Genomic DNA, 15,291 nt, shown 5'->3' on the forward strand with positions numbered 1-15,291 from the left:
TTAAGCACTTAGGGCAAGACTATCCCACATCCGGTTAGCGCCACTAACACCCACAAGCGGAGACTGGATTTTCTCTCGATGTCAGGAGCCTCTTTTCTTTCTGTCTTAGGAATCAGCGCAGAGCCACACCTTAAGATCCCTAAAAGAGACCTTTTGGAAGACTGTCAGCATCATGTCGAAGATCACAGTCGGTATGATTCTTCCATCTCATTCACGTCGTCAGCTCCTTCGAAACCGCTGCTAACATCTATTGCCTCGTGACAGCCGGAGTGCGCGATAACGTTTCGCAGCTCCTCAACTACTCTCTCAATGAGAAGAAGAGGAACTTCCTCGAGACCGTCGAGCTTCAGATCGGTCTGAAGAACTATGACCCCCAGCGTGACAAGCGTTTCTCCGGCACCATCCGTCTGCCCACCGTGCCCCGCCCCAACATGAGCGTCTGGTACGTCTATATGCCTCTGCGCCAACGAATCTCGAAAAATGGATGAGATCGGCGGGAAACAACCATCGAGTGATGGGCAATTCCAGAATCGGGTGGCTGACAGTTGTATTTCTACAGTGTTCTTGGTGACCAGCACGATCTCGATCGTGCCAAGCACCACGGCATCGACGGCATGTCCACCGATGACCTGAAGAAGCTGAACAAGAACAAGAAGCTCATCAAGAAGCTCGCGCGCAAGTACGATGCTTTCCTGGCTTCCGAGTCTCTGATCAAGCAGATTCCCCGTCTCCTCGGTCCCGGTCTGTCCAAGGGTATGTGACATCTATTCGCCTTGTAATCCTCTGCCTCAAAACTGACCGTGATTTTTTCCCCTCCAGCCGGCAAGTTCCCCACCCCCGTCTCCCACGGTGAGGACCTGAACAACAAGGTCACCGACGTCAAGTCGACCATCAAGTTCCAGCTGAAGAAGGTTCTGTGCCTGGGTGTTGCCGTTGGCAACGTTGGCATGAACGAGGACGAGCTGGTCTCCAACGTCATGCTGGCCATCAACTACCTCGTCTCCCTGCTCAAGAAGGGCTGGCAGAACGTTGGAAGCCTGGTCATCAAGGCTTCCATGTCTCCTCCCAAGCGTCTGTACTAGACGTCTTGCGCTCTTGCGTTACGCTGGGGTTTTAGGATCTTAGCTGTGGGGTTTTGAACGCCTTATGTATGGAATGAAAAACACTCACGATTTGGTTCTACTTTTTTTCTTGGCACTCGTAGTCATTTTTCTATATTCAGTAGAATTGGTAACAGAAGATGCGATAAGTGCGTAAAACTACATGTTATGAACTACATGATATCTATAAAATAAATACAAGATATACTATTAATGCCAATGTTGAAGTTACTCCATTCCAGGCATCAACTCCGTCTTATCCAAAACCATCCCCCTCATACCGATAAACTCCCGCAGACTCTCCCACTCCTCCCCCTCTTCCTCACCCCTCATGTACTCATCCTTGAATCCCCACGCAAGCGCAACCTTATCCAAGGCAGCCCGCTCCTCCTCGCGGAGCCAACGATGCCGCAACGGCATCCCCGACTGCCACACCACTCTCTCCATCTGGTCATTCGCAGTCGTGATCGCCAACAGGCCCACGGAAGAAGTACCACCCACATACGCTAGGATGGCAGCGAACGCGATCCCCGTCGCGGTGCTTGGATCCATAGTATTCTGCATGCTCGCAGCCCACGAGGCAACGGCATAACAAGCAGCCGGGGCGGCCGCCAGACCGCCCAGCGGGATGGCAGCCTTTTTGAAGACCTTGGCGCGGTGGAAGGCCGGCGCGCAGAAGGTGTGGTCGATTATAGACAGCACGAGGGGCAGATTCCGCTGCTCGATCGCCACGCCCAGCGCCATGTTGGCGATATCAACGGGGATCGCGCTGTTGATGTCCTTGGGGTTCGCCTTGTGGTATTTGACGGGCGAGCTGCCCTCCTCGGGGTGGGGCTTGTGCGCGTACTGGTAGAAGATCTCGGGGAAGTAGTCTGGGCGCTTCAACAGCGTTTGGATCTTGGAGTAGCTCGCTAGGGCCTCGGGAGTGATGAAGACCTTCTCGTCGGAGAGAAGCTCGTAGGCGACGCGGGAGACGGCGCTGGAGAGTTGGGGGATCGTGTCTTTGGGGGAGGACTTGGTTCGCTTCCGTGTTTGGTTCTTTTCCTCCAGGTCGAGGAGGTGCGATATCTCATTGTCGTCTTTTCGAGGGGCTGGTGTCTTTGAGTCTTGCTCGGGGAGAGCCAGCGCCTCGGCGATTTCCTGGCACCGGTGTAAAAGGCTATCGACCGTACCGTTCGAAGGGACCGCGTCCGTGTTTCGCAGCTCGTCGAGCTCCTGTTCGATCTGCGCAAGGGTAGCCTCGGGGGTCTGCGGGACGGGGGAGTCGGGCGCCGAGGATGCGAATCGTCTCGGGATTGATCGAGGGAAGGTCAACGGTCGGTTCAGCGCATTTCTGGGGCGCACTTGTCCGATTTCCGTCTTGCGAGTGAACGGTCTGGTCGTATAGGGTCGGGCAAAGTGAGACGGCTGGCGGGGAGCGGGCGAAGCAGATATCTGGCACAACTGACACACAAGCGCCTGGGGAGTCGAACCCTTCTGGCGGGGGAGGGCAATGCCTTTCATCATCATCATGGAACTGTGGGACTGTGGTGAAAGATGCCGATCACGACAAAGTCGATATGGATATTTACCGTCTACTTCGCCAAGGCGGAGACATACTGCCGGCGGCAACACCGCCACTAGTGCGTTGAACTCCGGAGGGAGCCTGGAGTCCCTCTGACGAACCATCTACCTGACCCTCCATTATCTCACTCCCCTTCTCCCCTTCCCCTCTTGTCAACACAGCTACCTGGACGACATCTCTACGTCTTGGGTTCCTTTTTATTCGGTTTACCCTGGCCTTCCAAGGCAAGAACAAATGATCCCTAACGTTTTGGAGTATCGTTCTCCCTAAGTGACCTCATCGACCCTCATCCCTATCTCCCCGGCATTGAGCGCCATACCCAATTGTCTTCAATAGTTGTCTCGACAGCATGCCTCCGCCGCCCCCGCCCCCGCCGCCACCCGGCGCGATGGGTGGTCCTCCTCCTCCTCCCCCGCCAGCCATGTTACCAAATAGACCGCCCAAATCGGAGGTGAAAGATCGGGTAAGATACGAACGAAGATGAAGCGCCCGCCCCGGTCGACTACTAATCTCTTGGATAGGGCGCGCTCCTGTCAGATATCAACAAGGGCGCCCGGCTGAAGAAGGCCGTTACCAACGACAGGTCGGCACCACAGGTCTCGGGGGGAGTGAAATCGGGCGGTGCGCCTCCCGTTGCAAGTGCCCCGCCTGTTCCAGGAATGAAGAAGCCCCCCACCGCACAAGCACCGCCAATTCCAGGAGCAGCGAGCCGAGGACGGAGTGATAGCGGAGCAGGAGCAGGAGGTGACAGCGCACCGGGAGCTCCTCCGCAGCTTGCTGGGATTCTTGCTGGCGGGATGCCCAAGTTGCGCAGTCGAGGAGGTGTCGATACCGGTGCAAACCGTGACTCGCCATACAAGTCGGAAAATGATAGCTCTGGGCCCCCAGTTGCCTCAGCTCCAAAGCCTCCAGGCGTTCGTCCTCCTCCACGCCCGGTTTCGGCAGGCTCTCCACCTGCTCCGGTGAACCCGCTGGTCGCGAATCTCAGGAAACCTCCGCCGAGGCCGGGCTCTCGACCGTCGTCAACTATCTCAACTGCGTCGGCAAAGTCAGCCCCCGATGTTCCACCACCTCGCGCGCCTCCGCCAGTGCCTGGTTCCGGGAGAGCACCCCCTCCACCTATATTCTCCAAAAAACCCTCTGCTCCGGCCCCACCACCTCCCTCCGCCAGTCCGTCGGCGCCACCCCCTCCTCCGCCTGCGGCGTCAGCCCCCCGAGCTCCTCCTCCTCCAGCGCCTGCGCGATCTACTCCGCCGCCCCCGCCTCCATCATCAGCCCCGTTGCCGCCTAATGGGACATCCGCTGCTTCGATAGCCGTACAAGCAGCGAGGAACGCCCTTGGCCATCACACCCCGTCCGCTCCCCCTCCACCCCCACCAGCAGCGTCGGCGCCCGCTGCACCTCCGCCACCTCCTCCTAGTCAGCCGTCTCAGCCTCCACCTTCCTTCGACACTCCCGCCAGTTCCCACCCCAGTCGTTCCCCTCTGGACTCCAGTGCTTTCACCCTCACGAACGGCGGGCCGTCGCTGGGATCGAGTCCTCTGGGTCCAGGTGCGCACGGAGCTATTCGGGTAGATGACAATCGATTTAAATTCCAACCCGAGGGGCTTCTTCCCAAGCCTCGGCCTTTCGTTGGGGGCGCTCGACGGTATCGCGCTGGGCGGGGGAGCAGTGTGCCGTTGGATCTGAGGGCTTTGACTGGTTGAAGCAAATGTGCAAAGTAGCAGGCAGTAGTAGCGAATCAATATATTCCATAAATTGTATCATGCTATTCTGGATCAGTGGATTTACTAGAATTAAAGAAACTTCTCCTTCATCAAATTGCTTACGGTTGCATGAGATGACTCCTTGAAGTATTTTTCTCAACAATTGTTTCATCATGCACAATGATCAGGAATTAGTGGAGACGCTGTCTTGGTAGAACACTTCCACCATGGACATGGATTGCGGTCCGTATATGCTCACGTGACCATGTAAACCATATCGGCGACGGTGACGGGACCCGGAGAAGCAGCGCAAACACTTACAATTGCCGGCCACGCTCCTCGCTCCATAACTCACCATTACCCAGACTAGACCTTATCAACGGCCCGACCATATACGATCCGTATTTACGCTACTGTCCAGAACGTGTGCCGAGGACGACACCGCCCGCGAGCTCTCCCATCACGTCGGGTAGCATCACTTGTCTCACCAAATTCCGAGTCGGGGCGATCTTGAAACCTTTTGCGGTCATCCCACCACGACCTACTGTGTCTGTCTACGTCCAGGACCCCGGTCATTCCCGCCTGTTCGTGTAAGAGACGAGCGCGACTCCCGACGAACCGAAATAGCTGTGACTAGCGGGGGAGCATATCGTGATTCAGGGTTTCAAGCCGACGCGCGCATTCGAGCTCGGAGATACCATATCAATCCTATTTCACGACTTTTCCTTTTTTTTTTTCTCACCTTCGGAACCCCACAATGTCTCTCAACTCTTATATCAACAGTAAGGAACTTAGATCAATACAAACTCTTCACGCAAGGGAAGCAAGCTAATTCGCGGTTACCGCGTTCCAGAGAAAATCCTAGTGTTGACCGTTGACGGCCGCACCCTGCTGGGCACACTGCTGTCCACCGACCAGCTAACAAACTTAGTCCTCCTGGACACGATCGAGCGCATCATCCGGACACCAGACGACCCCGAGCCGAGCTCGCAGATCGAACACGGGCTTTACTTAATCCGCGGAGACAACGTGGTGGTGTGCGGTGAGGTCGACGAGAAGATCGACGAGGACATCGACTGGACGAAGGTCAAGGGTGAAGTGGTTCGGGGCACGAAGAACGCGTGAGGCTCTGCATGCATGCTTACGACGGTTTGCCTACGACAGGAGGCTAGCTGGCTGGTTCTCTCTTCCCTTTCCCTACCTCTCTCGCTGTCTCTCGTTCGCTCGCTCGCTCTCCAGTGGTCTTGTTGTCTCTCTTGTCTCTAATTTGCTCACGATTACGGTGGCGGATGATCGAACCATGACGTGGGGAGGTTCGGTTGGCTTGGCTTGGCATGCTTAGTCGAGCTGGTTGTTTTCGTCATGATTTACTCTTTTTTTTTTGCCGGTTTTCTTCATTTTCTTTTTTTATTGGTCTCAAGGGAAGGGGGTGGTGAGGTGGCAAGCGGTCGAAAAGCGTCACTTGTTTGGCTGGGGACCATGCGGGGACGGGGCGCACGACCATGCCGCGGCCTGCATGCATGGGGGATGAGATCAGAATCGATCCTTGTGGCTGTGAACATGGTCTGAACGTCCGCGAATACCCTCTGTCTATGGACCGATCACGCTCTTCCGGAGGACGCCATGGGAACTTATGAGCCTCGGAACGGTGGACACAAGGTTTGACAAGGGATGGGATGGGGTGTTACAGGGAGCACAAGATGGCCATCCGTGCGGCCCGTCTACTGTTGGAATTTGGGACGGGGGAATGTCCACGACCACACCCCAATCAGCGGTGATGATTCTATTTGGGGAACGAAGGGAAAAAGCAAAGCACAACGCATCGTGGGGTCCAAACTAATGTACGGATACATGTTCCATGTGTTCTATTTCTCTATACTTAGACCCGGAGGAATGGAATCCCTTCAGGGACTCCAACATGACACCTGTGACCGAGAGATCTACATTGATACCTACTATTAGGACGAAGAAAGGAATACTACACAATCTCACTCTACCTTACTGATTTTAGTGTTACAATGGTGACTATCTAGTTCGGGAGGGAGATGACACCCGCCGCATGAACAGGACGCCAGGATTCCCCGGATAGGGAACTCGGCACCGCTGACTGTCGGGCCAGGGAAATAGGAGATTGCATATGGATCTTGGGAGTTCACATTTTTTTTTTTTGAAAAAATTCTCACATCTAATTAAACAACCAAATGTCCATGAAATCAATCGATTAAACCAATATAAGCCCCTTGTTCCTAGCGAACTAAATGATCATCAATCTCTGACTGCGCCGTTTCTTTCCCTAATCCGCGCCCCGCCCGTGCCAAGAGAAAGTCTCTCCCAAAACTGTTTCGTCCCGTCCTGCCCCTTAACTGCCTGAGGCTGGCTGGCCCTGTCACTCCCGTTCCGTCCTATCGGTCCCTTTCTTTCCTCTCTCTCTCTCTCTCTCTCTCTCTCTCTCTTCTCCTCTCTCACTCTCTTTTCCCTCCTCAACTCTCCCCTCTTCTCTAATTCTTCTGCCTGATTGTCGCTCCTTTCCTTACCCCTCAGTTCCCTTAATCCCTGGAGATAGACTTCGTCTTCAGTCGTGCTCGTTGTATTGAGTCTTTTCCCGCCTTCTTCTCCTATCTCACCGCCCATACGTTGTAGGTCGCAGGGCGACCTCCGTTATCTATACCTGCCAGCTCTCAAACGCCAAGAACGCCCTTCATGTTCTCGTCACCGTCGCTGCACACCTCGGACTGTACTTATTCGTGCCTACGGGCTCGTCTGTTCTTCTGAACGCTCTGTCCGTAGTCGCCGGATCAACGGTATCACTTCGTTACACGTTATCCGTTGGAACTAAAGTTGTCGTCACTCCGCCTCCGCTTTCGTCACTATGTGGCTTTATCGGGGCGTCCAGTCGGCCGTCTTCTACTACGCTACCTGCACCCCCTGTGCGAACTCAGTCGACCGTCGAAAACGCATGAAAGATGCTGCCCGATCGCGCCGCGAGAACGCCAAGATCGACGCCGTCGTGACCGACCAACCCCGGCCCTTTGCCCAGCCGACCGCATTTAGCACTAATCAAGGGTGGAATGAGGAAATCGCCCTGGGCCCCGGACCCCCGCCGCGAAGGCATCGCAACAACCATCGTCGGACGGATAGTTGGAATACCGATGCACGATCCCTGGATGCTTCCGAGTTGGAGCTCGACCGGCTGCAGAAGAAGGACAAGAGCGTGCTCAAGCACCAGCTCGGCGATCGGTGGAATCGGATGCGGAATCAACGGGAGGACGAACCGCTATGGGGTGAAGAGGTCGAGGTGAAGGGTTCGTCGGTTGGACTCTCCGGTCGGGGCAAGGCGGACGAGGACTCGAATAGTAAATACTACATCGCTCGGGTGCCTCCTGTCAACGACCTGCACCCGCCGATCGTCAGTGGGCCTAAGAGTAAGGCGGAGACGCGATGGATGCTGCAGCCCCCGCCGAGTGCCAAGGTTATGGCCGGCAAGGAGCGGTTCAGCTCTTCCAGCAGCAGCCCGACTCAAGGCACCCGACGAACCGTCCCCGAAAAGAATGCCACCGGGCCGACGTCTTCACCGCAAGAATTATCCCACCGTTCCTCTCGCGTCCCTGAACGGAAACCTAAGCCTTCGATCCGCGTCACCCCCAGTGGCTATCGCAGTCGGGAACCTGCTGGTCCCGACAGTCGTGTCCCTCAACTCCTGCCCTCGGCCTCCGTGTACGGCCGCGATGAATCGAAATTCGTCATCCCTGAGTCCCTTCATTCCCAGTCAGATTCCTCGTCACCCCCTTCTCCGACCGACTCCTCTCCAGGTGTCTCCTTACACTCTCCCGATACCCCCGTTTCCCGGCCAGTCTCCAAGGCCATGCACGATGGCGATAAAGTGCACCACCCCCAGATCTCCAAAACTCTTTCCACCTTGCAGCGGGATACCAGTAAGGTCCAGTGTGTCCATGTGGAAATCAACGACCCTCACGACGACGTTGCAGTAGGCCACTTGGAACAGATCCGGCCGTGGCGTTGGAGTATGGATATCTAGGGTGATTGTCGCACTGCGCCCCCTTCCTCGCTTTTCATCCTTTGCGTTCTGTTATGCTGGGAGTTGGCTTTCTCGTGGCTTTTTTTTCATTTTCCCCTTTTCTGATTCCAAGGGCGGTACTCAATACACCCTTTCCATTTTCCTCGGCGTTGGCAGCAATCAAAAAGCGGTCATTCTTTTATCCTTTTCTGCATGGGAGCCAGAAACATCAGAAAAGCATGTTCGCCGTTCGAATAGATAAAGCTATGTGCACAGAATGGCAGGACCAGCACGAAATCGAACGTGAGGATGTAGCCTGCCTGGCTATTCTCCTAAGTCTCCCATTATACTGCCTACCTTTCTTTCCTTCTTCCCCTCTTTCCCTCTTTCCTATCAATTTCCATTCCGACCGTCCCTGCGCAGGAGTTCTAAACATCTTTATCTATCTGTTTTAAACTGCCGTGCGTGGATTACTCTCCTTAGTCATCAGTTATTTCTTTTTACTTCTCTGGATGGATATGATGACTCTGTGTCTGTACTTTCCATCGTGTACACTACAATAATAACCTAGGTATATCTTTCTTTTTTTTGCCTTCCGTCTTGCGTGGGTGCATTTGAGCGTTCGATGTTTGTTTGGCTTTATTTTTTTTTTTTTTTAGTTTGTTTAGTTATAGATAGGAGATCAATGGATCAATTGTGTGAACTGTTCAAATTATGAGTAGAGGTTAGAGTGATACGTGGGGTGGTATAGTTGAGTGGATGCGTGCTAGTTGGGTAGGAAGTATATTGAGTGGCATGCATTGATTATTGTATATTAGAGACGGCGTTTTCAGGAGTAGATAGGATATATTATCTAAACCTTTTGAAGTAGATAAGGCATGCAACAAGCTATATTTCTTCTGCGATACCAAGCAGAAAGTAAAATCCCAAATAGTTCTATTGCTACCTTCTGAACATCTCGCACCTGCTCACTTACCTCTAGTAAAGAAGGTATCTATACTACCGCAGGAAGCAAGACCTACAATACCTACCTACGTACCTACCCAGCAAATATCATTTACTATATGGAGACACGAAGATGGAATGAATGATTGAATCGACTTGGATGTTACTGATTGAATGTGATAGAGCTTCGAATCGAAACCGTCCAGACGTCTTATGTGTTGTAAAGCATTATCTTTCCTTCTCTCTCTCTATCCTTTCACGAATCGCTAAATCCCAATCACCTCCCAGGGAAAATGGACATGAAAAAGGGTCTCAACTTGGATACTTCCTTCTATACAACATGAGCCTATCTACCACCTGACCAGACTAACCACCAAACTACAGTTAGTGACTAGAGCAAAGGCCTCAAGTTAAGTATGCATACAGCATCTGGCATCATCATTCGCAGGGCACATGGTCATTGTACTCATGAATACAGAGGTCTTGAAATATATGGTCATCGAAACCGATAGTTATCCTCTGGATCTATGAAGCACAATCTAGCCAAAGTTTACATACATAAATAAAGAGAGTTATACGTTGGATCCACCAGTCGGGTTCTGTTCACCATAGATAGATGGATACATAGATACATACAATACATGCGCGATCGGAATATCTAGTGTATATGCAAGTAGACAGATACCGCTTATTGTTTTGCCCAATAATATATAACAATCAAGGAAGGGTAAATAAGATGACGAAAATAGCACCGGAAGAAAAGTCCAGAGCAAGGGCGTCGGAGAAGTAGTGTAGACCCACGTATGCAAGGAGGAAACGCCCCAAATGTAAGATCAAGTGGTTGCAACATGGAATATCCCGAGGTATTGTCAGATCAGGGCATATAGAAAACACTATGAAACAAAAAACACATGGATAGATAGATGAATGCATGGATTCACCTCTGCATTGAATACTTGACTGGTTGATATGCGGCTAATCCAATCCAAGCTGGAACCCGACAAATGATCCATTGTCAGTTCCTCCCTAAATGATAGCTAGCTAGCTAAATAGATAGATAATATAATCCAGTATGAAGGGCACCGCGGAATATGCTTTTCTTCTTCCCGAGGATGTGGATGATGGATTGAGAGTTGAAAGGAAAGAAAATGAAATAAATGAAATGCAATCAAGTCTCAATATTCATAAGGGTCTCACTAGCCCTAGGCCCATAAATAAAAAATCATGTCACGAGCCATAAAGTTCGACCAAACTCGTTCTTTTTCTTTGTTTTCCGTTTACTTTGTCTTCGTGCTTTACTCGACGGTGTCCACTCTTTAGTAGACCTTCTTCTTCTCGTCCATACTCAGTTGACCCGGGCCCATGTTGACAAGGAGCAGCAGACCTCCGCTGTGTACCGGTGTTAGTGGTTGCGGAGCAGATAGAAGGGTGTATGACGTCACTTACACGATGGAGAGGATCTGGAAGAAATCGTACTTGGCGAAGTCCTTCTGGGGGTGATGAGGGTGGAGCTGCATTGGGATTAGTAATTGCACGCACGCGTCCCGCATTTGAGGATGGAACATACCGTCCAGAAGTTGTTGACGAGCACGTTGAACACGCTCAACAGCAACACCAGCATGATGGCGCTGAACTTAGCCTTGAAGCCAACGACGACCATGACGCAGGAGACGAGGCCAAACAGACAAACGATCACACGCCACAAGCTCCACTGGCCGGAGAAGACGAACCCGACGAAGAGGAAGATCAGCAAAACGCGTCCCGCGAACTGGACGTACATCTTGCGGTCCTTCTCGTCGAGCTGAGGCAGTCCCGCGGGCACGAACTTCTTGCGGACCCACGAATCGGACAGGACCATGAGAAGACCGCCGACGACACTGAGGTTGCGGAAGAAGAAGTTGAGATCAAAGATGAGTCCGTATCCGAGGCCCTGGGTGATGACGACCAGCAGTAGGCCGGCGACGGCGATTTCGGTGTGCTTGCGGGCGATGACCAGTGTTGAGCATACCGACATCGCAAGCACGTTGAACAGGAGGAAGGTGTGCGTGACGCCCCAGGGAACTACAGGAGATGTAGAGTCAGCCCATGCTTCTGACATGGCAGCTTGTATACTAGGGGTCGGCGACGGGACCAGCAAAGGCCCGTTTCGTCGCAAAGCAAGGAGGGTATGGCTTACTGCTTCGGTAGTCACGCAGGTACATGAGCTGGTCACTCCATTGGGTCAGAATCCGCAATGAGTCCTCAATGAAGGTGACCACGATCAGAAATCGGCCAAAAGCTGGTAGATACCTGCGGAGCAAAGAAGACACGGTGTTAGCAGGAAAATCGCCATTGTCGATGCCTCCTTCATACAACATGATCTGGAGTGACACTTCAAGAACCTCCGGTTCTTGGAAGAGCAACATACGGCTTGATTGGGTCGGACATCGTGTCCAGCCAGTCCTCAATCTTGCTGGTCTGTTCTCGGATCGCATCCAAGGGGCTCGGATCGTCAATGGCATCAGCTCGCCCAGGACCCTGGAAGGGGTTCTGATGGCCGAGATTGTATCCCGCAGTGCCCCGGATTTGCGCCATGGCGGGATAATCTGGGGTCTTCTGGTTTATTGGTTTCTGTTACTTAGAATAGAGAACCAAAAGAGGGCTGAAGGGAGGTGGATGACGCCGGGTATAGTGGGTAATCCTGATCCTCGGCAGTGGCGGAAGGAAAAACAAACGATAAACGGGCAAACCGGAAGATTGGAAGAGCAAGAAACGAAGCGCAAGAGAGAGAAAAGAGACCAAAGCTATAGAGAGCTGGTCAAATTCGAGAAGAAGAGAATAGTATAAGAAGGCCAGGTGAAAGGAGCCAGGGTGGAAGGGAAGTTGTTATTCTGCTCCGCCTGCTGTGGTGGTCCGTGACTTTCAGGCCAGTTCAGGACACGATAACCGGAACTCGCCGCTAGTCCCCTTGCGGTATGGTCGACTGCCGCCCTGCGCCTCCTTCAATCAACCTCAGAAACCTCAATAGAATTCCACAGTCCGATGCAATGGGGATCATCGCTACGCCAATAAACAGTCTCCCCACAGGAATTGAATTTGTCAAAGCACCCGCATTAATCATTCTTCAGTGGATGGATATACATGGTATTAAGATACATACACCGGATCCCCCACATCAATCGGGGGATCCCAGATCTTCTTCGTTCCCCCCACCCAAACCAAGCATAATTCCGGTAGTAAAACAAAAGCGCATGGAACAGAGAGACAAAACAACAGGAACCTGATCTGGACGATCGAACATAGCCTCCGTGAAGAAACAAAAATAGAAAAAGGCCAGCTGTCGCTCAGTGGATATACGAACGTTTGCAGATCATACTCCACAATTTCGTCTGAGCCTCGACTAGCCTAGATGGAGGTATCAGGACGCCGTCCAGGTCGGAAGAAAGATACAATGAACCCCGGTTGAATATTCCACTCGGCCACGAGTCCACAGCGTCATGCGGAACATAACCGGGAGAACACGGTCGGTTTCCACAATGATAAAAAAAAAGAAAAAAAAAAAAAGATTAGGAAATTGAGAAAAGAAAAGGACGGAGAAGTGGTAAAGAAAAGAAAACACGAAGCCGGAACCTAAAAAGAACAACAATAGAATGATAAAGATCATATCAAAGAATACATGCCACTCCTCTCTACCTTGCTTTTTTCTGTTCAGGGATATTTTTTGTGTTTTCTGTGCCGTCGGTGGGAATCGTCCGTCGCCGAAAACCTCAGCAATGCGATGCCCCGCCAACAGGGTTGACTGGTGATAAAGTCGATGACCGAGAACGCCAAATCCTCCAGTGATAGTAGTAGGTACAGTCCAAGCTGCGCGTTCCCCGCGGAGATGGAAGGTGCTGCCCCCTTTCGCCGGTGTGGCTTTGGGAGCGGAGATAATTTAAGACATGTCATTCAAGCGGCCCAGTCGGAGTCGAGCGGGTGACCCTTCTGCCCGGAGCGAAGAGCGTCAGGGAGATAGGTGGGGGTCACCTTCACCTTGGGCTCGACCGGGGCGGGAGTAGGGGCCGACGAGGGGGGCAGGCTCTCCGTGGCGCTGGCCTCACTCTCGTCAGTCTTGCCACCCTTCTTCTTGACCTTCTTGCTGGGGACAGTCGTCCACTGGTCATCGCCAGCACCGAGGAGGCGCATCTGCTCCTCCTCCGTGGGGATCCCTTGGCTCCACTGCTTCGCGGGCTGAGCGGACGGAGCGCCGGGCTCAAAGGTGTCCAGGAGGTCCAGCGAGGCAGGCCGGGCGGGCTTGGGGGCACTGCTGACACCGTTGGTGCCGTTGGTGCCGTTGGCGCCGTTGGCCGCGCTCTTCGTCTGCCAGGCATTGGTCTGAGGCGCCGACGGCTTCGAGCTGGCTGCCGCCTGACGCTCAGCTTCACGAGCGGAGTGCAGCTGCTTCTCCAGCAGCTTGCGTCTCTCTCCTTCAGCTTCCTGGACCTGCTGCTTGCGAGCCTCGTTCTTCAGACGCTGTTGGCGCTGTTTCTTGGTTTCGACCTGCTTGAAGGACTGGGTCTTCTTCTTCTTCTGGGAGTCGGAGTCCATGGAACCAGTGACACGGAGGACGGAAGCTCCGGGGGCGGGCGCCTCGAGCATATCCGAAACGTAATCGGCGGAAGAAGTAGCAGCATTGACCATGGGAGAGCCGGCGGAGGACAGATCATCATCGGCATCCGCACCGGTGGACGAGGTACGAGAAACGGAGCGATTGTCGCCCTTCTCGGCCCGGGTGGAAGCCGCGGCCTTCTTGCTCTTCTTCTGCGACTTGCTACCGCCACCAGGGGTGACTCCGTTCTTGACAGCGGTAAAGCGCTTGGCCATCTCCTTCTGGTCAATCTCCTCATCGGCCTCATCAACCTGCGGCTCATACACGGACTTTTCCTCCTGGTAGGCGGGGGCAGGCGAGGGTTCCGGCGACTTCTTCGTTTTCCGCTTCGGTTTCTTCACATTCACTGCAGCCTCGATCTTCTCGGTAGCGGGTTTTATTGGGGATTTCGTTTTGGGAACCGGGCCATTGTAGTACCAACCGAGGCCACCGGCCACAACGAGCACGAGGGCCCAGCTGATGTAGGGGTTCATCATTTTCGACACTAATGAAAGCAGGGTCAGCCAATGGCGTGGGAAACAGACGAAATCGTCATACTTACAGTAGTTATTCAAGATACAGACGGGTTAAGGGGTGAAAAAAAGAGGATTGCGAATCCGTGCGGTGGAACTGGAGCAACCGGCGCACGCGTGTCAAGAGTGGGAAAGAGACAGCTGTCAACTAGGCAACTAGTACATGTGCGAGAAGATACCAAGCGGGCGACCTCTCGCAGATCTTCAAGTTGACTTTAGATCATCGAGCTGGGAAGGATGGGAAGATCAAGTGCGGGTTGAAGGAGAAGATAGAGAAATGCCAAGAGAAGCTAATTGCCGTGAGGCCAGATTGCGTTGCGGTTGCGCTGTGGCTAGCTTCCAATGGACCGGAACAATTATCAATTATCGAAATCAATCCCTCGGAGCAGGTGAAGCTTTCCGCAGAATCGCGATGACCTAGGAATGACCGAAGTAACCGTTGATCGTCAGCAGGGGGTGGTTTTCCGGTTCCGTAGCGCTTCGAGGTAAGACTGAGGCGTGCGAGAACGGGGTAAGAGGCGAGAAAAGCGGATCACCCGAGGAGCATCAACGCAATCTACAACCTCAATGAGGACGTGTTAGGGAGGAATTTAGGGTTGCGGAAGAGTAAATTGCGTACGTTCGGAAGACAATTGCAGCAATACGGTGAGGGATATGAAGAGGAGGAAAAGGAGACAAGCAGAGTTGAAGAGAACGGCGGAAGAAGAGGACAACGGCCGAAGATGAAGGGGGCGCCGAATTACGAACTAGTCACCGGTCACCGGATGAAATGATGTTTCAATACACGGTAATTACGTCTTCCACCTTGACTGCAGTAAAGAA

General features: G+C 53.1%; 8 protein-coding genes across 8 annotated transcripts; 4 read left to right on the forward strand and 4 right to left on the reverse strand.

Moving 5' to 3' along the window:
- Positions 1–35: 35 nt before the first annotated feature.
- BDW47DRAFT_110361 (60S ribosomal protein uL1) lies at positions 36–1,182 on the forward strand. The gene is made up of 4 exons (XM_024813699.1): positions 36–191; positions 265–442; positions 560–753; positions 820–1,182. The coding sequence occupies exons 1-4, from the start codon at positions 173–175 to the stop codon at positions 1,080–1,082; spliced, it is 654 nt and encodes a 217-aa protein (XP_024669463.1). The 5' UTR covers positions 36–172; the 3' UTR covers positions 1,083–1,182.
- Positions 1,183–1,328: 146 nt separating this feature from the next.
- On the reverse strand, positions 1,329–2,609 carry BDW47DRAFT_128114 (uncharacterized protein; the record flags this gene model as incomplete). Its single annotated transcript, XM_024816804.1, has 1 exon — positions 1,329–2,609. The coding sequence occupies one exon, from the start codon at positions 2,607–2,609 to the stop codon at positions 1,329–1,331; it is 1,281 nt and encodes a 426-aa protein (XP_024669464.1).
- A 177-nt stretch (positions 2,610–2,786) lies between these two features.
- On the forward strand, positions 2,787–4,432 carry BDW47DRAFT_110363 (putative proline-rich, actin-associated protein Vrp1). The gene is made up of 2 exons (XM_024813700.1): positions 2,787–3,127; positions 3,186–4,432. Exons 1-2 carry the CDS (start codon positions 3,014–3,016, stop codon positions 4,368–4,370), a joined length of 1,299 nt encoding a protein of 432 aa, XP_024669465.1. The 5' UTR covers positions 2,787–3,013; the 3' UTR covers positions 4,371–4,432.
- A 695-nt stretch (positions 4,433–5,127) lies between these two features.
- On the forward strand, positions 5,128–5,495 carry BDW47DRAFT_128116 (U6 snRNA-associated Sm-like protein LSm8; the record flags this gene model as incomplete). The annotated part of the gene is made up of 2 exons (XM_024816805.1): positions 5,128–5,152; positions 5,224–5,495. The coding sequence occupies 2 exons, from the start codon at positions 5,128–5,130 to the stop codon at positions 5,493–5,495; spliced, it is 297 nt and encodes a 98-aa protein (XP_024669466.1).
- Positions 5,496–6,839: 1,344 nt separating this feature from the next.
- Positions 6,840–9,029, forward strand: BDW47DRAFT_110366 (uncharacterized protein). Its single transcript, XM_024813701.1, has one exon. The coding sequence runs from the start codon at positions 7,240–7,242 to the stop codon at positions 8,404–8,406; it is 1,167 nt and encodes a 388-aa protein (XP_024669467.1). The 5' UTR covers positions 6,840–7,239; the 3' UTR covers positions 8,407–9,029.
- Positions 9,030–10,235: 1,206 nt separating this feature from the next.
- Positions 10,236–12,223, reverse strand: BDW47DRAFT_110367 (protein ERV29). Its single transcript, XM_024813702.1, has 5 exons — positions 11,738–12,223; positions 11,507–11,619; positions 10,898–11,391; positions 10,777–10,841; positions 10,236–10,719 (listed from the first exon to the last, which is right to left on the reverse strand). Exons 1-5 carry the CDS (start codon positions 11,902–11,904, stop codon positions 10,647–10,649), a joined length of 912 nt encoding a protein of 303 aa, XP_024669468.1. The 5' UTR covers positions 11,905–12,223; the 3' UTR covers positions 10,236–10,646.
- A 437-nt stretch (positions 12,224–12,660) lies between these two features.
- BDW47DRAFT_62344 (uncharacterized protein) lies at positions 12,661–13,115 on the reverse strand. Its single transcript, XM_024819460.1, has one exon. It carries the CDS (start codon positions 12,971–12,973, stop codon positions 12,728–12,730), a length of 246 nt encoding a protein of 81 aa, XP_024669469.1. The 5' UTR covers positions 12,974–13,115; the 3' UTR covers positions 12,661–12,727.
- BDW47DRAFT_62348 (uncharacterized protein) lies at positions 13,116–14,449 on the reverse strand. The gene has a single exon (XM_024819461.1). The coding sequence runs from the start codon at positions 14,431–14,433 to the stop codon at positions 13,258–13,260; it is 1,176 nt and encodes a 391-aa protein (XP_024669470.1). The 5' UTR covers positions 14,434–14,449; the 3' UTR covers positions 13,116–13,257.
- Positions 14,450–15,291: the final 842 nt, after the last annotated feature.

This window comes from Aspergillus candidus, assembly GCF_002847045.1.
Source record: "Aspergillus candidus strain CBS 102.13 unplaced genomic scaffold BDW47scaffold_46, whole genome shotgun sequence".
NCBI lineage: Eukaryota > Fungi > Ascomycota > Eurotiomycetes > Eurotiales > Aspergillaceae > Aspergillus > Aspergillus candidus.

Excerpts from the sequence above, each read along its gene's own strand:
- BDW47DRAFT_62344 (XM_024819460.1), bottom strand. The coding sequence starts at position 12,973 with ATGATCTTTATCATTCTATTGTTGTTCTTTTTAGGTTCCGGCTTCGTG.
- BDW47DRAFT_110367 (XM_024813702.1), bottom strand. The coding sequence starts at position 11,904 with ATGGCGCAAATCCGGGGCACTGCGGGATACAATCTCGGCCATCAGAAC. Across the intron at positions 11,620-11,737 it reads ATGTCCGACCCAATCAAGCC|GTATCTACCAGCTTTTGGCC; the intron begins GTATGTTGCTCT and ends TTTGCTCCGCAG. Across the intron at positions 10,720-10,776 it reads TTCCAGATCCTCTCCATCGT|CGGAGGTCTGCTGCTCCTTG; the intron begins GTAAGTGACGTC and ends ACCGGTACACAG.
- BDW47DRAFT_110366 (XM_024813701.1), top strand. The coding sequence starts at position 7,240 with ATGTGGCTTTATCGGGGCGTCCAGTCGGCCGTCTTCTACTACGCTACC.
- BDW47DRAFT_110363 (XM_024813700.1), top strand. The coding sequence starts at position 3,014 with ATGCCTCCGCCGCCCCCGCCCCCGCCGCCACCCGGCGCGATGGGTGGT. Across the intron at positions 3,128-3,185 it reads AATCGGAGGTGAAAGATCGG|GGCGCGCTCCTGTCAGATAT; the intron begins GTAAGATACGAA and ends TCTCTTGGATAG.
- BDW47DRAFT_62348 (XM_024819461.1), bottom strand. The coding sequence starts at position 14,433 with ATGATGAACCCCTACATCAGCTGGGCCCTCGTGCTCGTTGTGGCCGGT.
- BDW47DRAFT_110361 (XM_024813699.1), top strand. Across the intron at positions 443-559 it reads CGCCCCAACATGAGCGTCTG|TGTTCTTGGTGACCAGCACG; the intron begins GTACGTCTATAT and ends GTATTTCTACAG. Across the intron at positions 754-819 it reads CGGTCCCGGTCTGTCCAAGG|CCGGCAAGTTCCCCACCCCC; the intron begins GTATGTGACATC and ends TTTCCCCTCCAG.